We start from the raw sequence: 4723 nt of genomic DNA, 5'->3' as shown, positions 1-4723 counted from the left end.
GTTCTCTCCATTTCCAAAAGTTCTGTCCATAAAAATAAATTATTTCTTATTTTTTTCAAAGATTTTCGTGACACCAAATTATCCCCTGCATGGCATGATGTCCTACTACATCGACAAAAAAGGGACTTCTTACTCTCCATCCTTACTTGGAGGTTACGTTTCACTCGAGGGCAGAACTAGGGCTTCTTTTCAGTTGCACAAGGTCAAACCATAAGCCACGCTTTCTACCCCTTCTACCTTAGGAAACAAGTGATAGCAATACAATGGTAGCCTAATGAAAGCGTGGCCTTACTTCCAACTAAGTGGTTCCAAATTCAAAACATACGGACGTCAATTAAATTATGGAGATCGGATGCTCCCTACTCGGACACGAGATCTGAAAGAGCGTATCGCTCTGCTGGTAGGCTCGGTGGTGTCAGATGTGACGTACTCATACATGGTATTCATGCCGGAGCCCAGAGGAATAACCGAGCCGGGTCCATGGGTGGGGAGGGTATGAGTAAAATCGGCTGAGTACCCAACACACGATCATTTTTGCCCGCATCAAACATTCTTCTAGCAGGGTGGGAGCTGCTACGTGGGAGTGGGCTTATCCCTTCCTCTCCTCTTCCTTTTTTTTCAGCCAAAAAAAAAAAAAAACAAGTGATAGGAGAGGGAGTATTGGCCCATTTCTACAAACAAGCAGAACTTTTCAGCCAAGAAGAGCCTGATACCTGGGATTGTCATAAAAACAGCCTGTCGAGATTTTCCTTTGAATGAGCTCATCGAGCATAATACTATAACGAATAACAAAAGCAGGCACATAATTGTACATAAGCTATTTCTGTAAATAACATGAGATGAAGTCTGTCATTACATATCATCCAGGAAAGCCATTGTATACCATAAAAGAGGGGGCTTCGACGGCCAACATATCAGAGTCTGGCATTTTCAAATTCAAACCCAACAGCAGCAAACCTAATGATGATAAAAGGAACAGGCAAAAGCAAAAGATTCAAATTTAAGAGGAAAAGCAGAGAGAGCAAGATAAACCAAAAACACAAACAAAATGATATTTGGAACTTCACAGGGCAGTAGATAGGTGACGAATGGAATGCCAAGACATCAAGCGGCCAGATGAGAAGAAGTAATATCTATATCTCTAATGGGGCAAATCAGCGGGGACCCTTGATCAGCTATGAGGAACCAATGAAATACCACCTACTGCTGTTCATCCTCATGCTTGGGTGCTTCTTTGATCTCATCTACCCCATCATCCTGGAAACAACAGATACTAATTAATTGGATTCTTGAAGTGAATGTGATCACACATTAAAGATAAAAAAAATATAGGCTACTTATTTTAAACTTTCAAAGACCTGCATGTCTGAGGTCCACAGGGTAAGATTATCTCGGAGGAGCTGCATGATAAGAGTGCTGTCTTTGTACGATTCCTCACCAAGCGTATCCAGCTCTGCAATCGCTTCATCAAATGCCTAACAGCACCAATTGAAAAGTAAGATTAATATCTTGACAATACATCAAGAGTTGCATGAAATTCCCATTCAAGGATCTAAAGAAGTGCCTGATAGCACAAGATGAAGAAATACTGGGCTTAAATGATCCTCTACATTTTTTTCGGATGGAAGAAAAAGCTCGACCAAAAAAGGGAAAATAATACTGGAACTTTAACCTAAAGGGACCAACAAAATTTTAAGAAGTCGTCATAAGCCAAAAACATCCATTAAAGCTTGTCCCAAATGAATTAATAGAATAAGGTGATTTAAAATTTAAGTATAACCCTAATAAAAGATCTTTTTTTTTTTGAGAGGGATCAGGGAGAGAGAGAGAGAGAGGCTAACCCTCCTTGAATCAAATAATACCAGCATTCAAATGACATGAAGGACATATCAGATTGTCAGAAGATCAGATTGTATCCATGTCAGATTGTTAAACATAATTATTCCGAAGTGCTTGACTAAAGCAATAGCATATTTTATATGCCCAATTTTATAGTACATATTCAAACAAACTGTTTACTTCAGGCATTCTGATTACATGCTGATGGAGTAATTCAACATTGAATAAACACAATGAGAAGAGAGGCACTATAACTCCGATCGACCACAAAAGGAAAAGGAAATATCCTAACTATAAATGCAGTTGTGAATGAGATAGATATCCTAAACAAATAAAGGATCCTCCAATATTTGAATTGAAGTACTAAATAAAGGAAATCACCTTCAATCAAAAGAGCAACAACTTCAAAATTTGAACCCAAATACTAATAAAGGGCATTCACCTAAGTATAAAAAGAGTGAGGCCAAAAATTTTAGTTGTGAAGAAACTAAAAACCTTCCAACCCAATAGAATTCTCCACTATTATAGCCTAATCAAAGAACATGAGGTGCCCAATTTCATTCAATCATGCCACAGCTACTACAACAAATATCCTGCAGTTGAAAAGAAATTGCTCTTTTTCTTAAAGGAGGAAATTGCCCCCCGAGCAAAACACAGCAGAGTCAAAGAAAAGAAAACAAAAACCAAATCAATGATATCATACATGCTGAAAGTCAGAAGCAAAACATGAAAGATTGAAAAAGAAAGGGGAATTTTCATAAAAATAATCAATATTTTAGCATCTACCTACAAAATATACATATAGACATGAGCTTGTGAGCTCAGATAAAAGACTACCTTGCCGCCCTTCCTTTATTTAATTTAGTGCATTCCAAACCATCTTAAGTAGGCGCATGCATTCACATTTGTCACACACATCATTTAAATACACACATCGACCATCAAATCACATCACATAAGTCCATTGCCATTTTAAAGGAGTACAATTCACGAACAGCATCGCTCAAGATTTGTCATTCATCGCATCATGCATACATGTTTATATCTTATAATTACAAGAGAATGAGGGAACAATGTGGTCTCAGGTCATCTACTCAGTTGTTGAATTGTCTACCTTGTGTATCTTCTAGGTGCAGAGCTATTTTTCCAAATGTGTATCATTGATTGGCAAATTATGGATCTAAATATGAATCGAATTTATATATGTGAAATATATTCTGGAAGTCAAAAACCAACGTTCTAATAATAGCAAAAGAACTATAAACTAAAAGAACAAAAAAAAATCAAAATACCAGAAACTGAAAATTCCAAGATCCATTCAGCTCACCTGCTTCGCGAGAGTGCAAGCCAGGTCCGGCGAGTTCAAGATCTCATAGTAAAACACCGAGAAGTTGAGGGACAGCCCCAACCGGATCGGGTGCGTAGGCGCCAGCTCCGCCGCCGCAATATCCTATCGCATCACATCAGATTAATCATCCCAACAAATCATCACCACCCGTCCATATCAAAACAAATCAAATCAATAACCTAACCCTAACCCTAGCATTGCATGAGATCAAACAACTGGATCTCCCAGCCAGTTCCGAACCCCTAATCCTACAAGCAGATCGAATCACCGGATCGAATCGGAGCCCTAAACCGAGGGGAGACGAGAACTAGAGAAAGACTGGAAACCTGGGCGGACTTGTAGGCAGCAAGAGTGCTCTCCGCGGCGTCCTTGCGGTCGGAGCCGGTCTTAAACTCGGCGAGGTACCGGTGGTAGTCGCCCTTCATCTTGAGGTAGAAGACCTTGGAGTCGGAGACGGAGGCGGAGGGGATGAGGCTTGCGTCCAGGAGCTTGAGGATCCCGGAACAGATGCTGGTGAGCTCGGCCTCGATCCTGGCACGGTAGTCGCGGATGGCCGCGACGTGGTCCTCGTTGCCGCGGCTTTCCTCCTTCTGCTCGATCGACGACACGATCCGCCACGAAGCCCGTCGGGCGCCGATGACGTTCTTGTAGGCCACCGAGAGGAGGTTGCGCTCCTCCACGGTGAGCTCCTCCCCCTCCGCCGCCGCCGCCGCGGCGGTCACCTTCTCCATGAACTCCACCATCTCCTCATAGCGTTCCGCCTGCTCGGCGAGCTTCGCCATGTACACGTTCTCCTCCCTCTCGCCCGCCATTGCCGCCCACCGATCAGAGAAGAAGAACACGGAAATAGATAGAAAGAAACAAAAGAAGAAAATGAAGGCGAAGGGAGGCGGCTTTATAGAGGAGAAGGAGAAGAAAAAAAAAGCGTTTCTTTTCCTTTTTTTATTTTATTAACAATTATTGTCGATCAAATAAAGATTCAGAAAAAGAATTTGTGCGGTAGTCCGCAAGAAGAGGAGAAGCTGAACGTGAGTCGTTTGGGAATTCCATGCGCTGTTTGGATCCGCCGTTGATCACACACGTGTGGAAGAATCTCGTCTGTTCGTTTAAGGTTGCGCACAAAAGGAAGGTTATATGCGGTCGTTTCGACGATAAGTTTATGCTGGGCCAGCTGTGGCCATGCGGATGGGGTGAACCGAGCGTTCGAGGACAGATTAAAAAAAACGGAGATGTTTCTGCTAATAATCTTGTGACTCGTGGTGGGATCCACGTTAAATTGAATGCTAATTTTCGTGGTACGGGGAAAAGGCCGTTTCTTGTCTTGAACAGCTAATTTTCTGCCGTTCATTATAATGTTTTTTTTAATAATTATTGGTAGAAAAACTTTAGACAGCGGGGTTGAATTTTATGTACTTTTGACCTTGCTGATAAGTGACGACGTAAAAGCGTCTGCTTACATGCTTAAGCAAAAAAAAAAAATAATAATAATAATAATTAAAGGTGTCTATAAAAAATTACTTTTTTTTTTTTTTTTTT

General features: G+C 41.3%; 1 protein-coding gene across 2 annotated transcripts; it reads right to left on the bottom strand.

The window, feature by feature from the left end:
• Positions 1 to 806: 806 nt before the first annotated feature.
• GRF2 (general regulatory factor 2) lies at positions 807 to 4080 on the bottom strand. Of its 2 annotated transcripts, XR_605758.5 has the most exons (5): positions 3514 to 4080; positions 3167 to 3289; positions 1359 to 1475; positions 1068 to 1257; positions 807 to 957 (listed from the first exon to the last, which is right to left on the bottom strand). XR_605758.5 is itself a non-coding variant. In XM_008806559.6 (4 exons), the coding sequence occupies exons 1-4, from the start codon at positions 3997 to 3999 to the stop codon at positions 1201 to 1203; spliced, it is 783 nt and encodes a 260-aa protein (XP_008804781.1). In that variant the 5' UTR covers positions 4000 to 4080; the 3' UTR covers positions 807 to 1200. The 2 variants fall into 2 exon arrangements, 1 of the variants encoding a protein (XP_008804781.1); XM_008806559.6 differs by having other exon boundaries at positions 807 to 1257.
• Between the last annotated feature and the right edge of the window lie 643 nt (positions 4081 to 4723).

The sequence above is a fragment of the Phoenix dactylifera genome, chromosome 5 (assembly GCF_051530095.1).
Source record: "Phoenix dactylifera cultivar Ajwa chromosome 5, Ajwa_hap1_PhDact_Kaust_v1.1, whole genome shotgun sequence".
NCBI lineage: Eukaryota > Viridiplantae > Streptophyta > Magnoliopsida > Arecales > Arecaceae > Phoenix > Phoenix dactylifera.
This window is presented reverse-complemented; position numbering and strand designations above follow the sequence as displayed.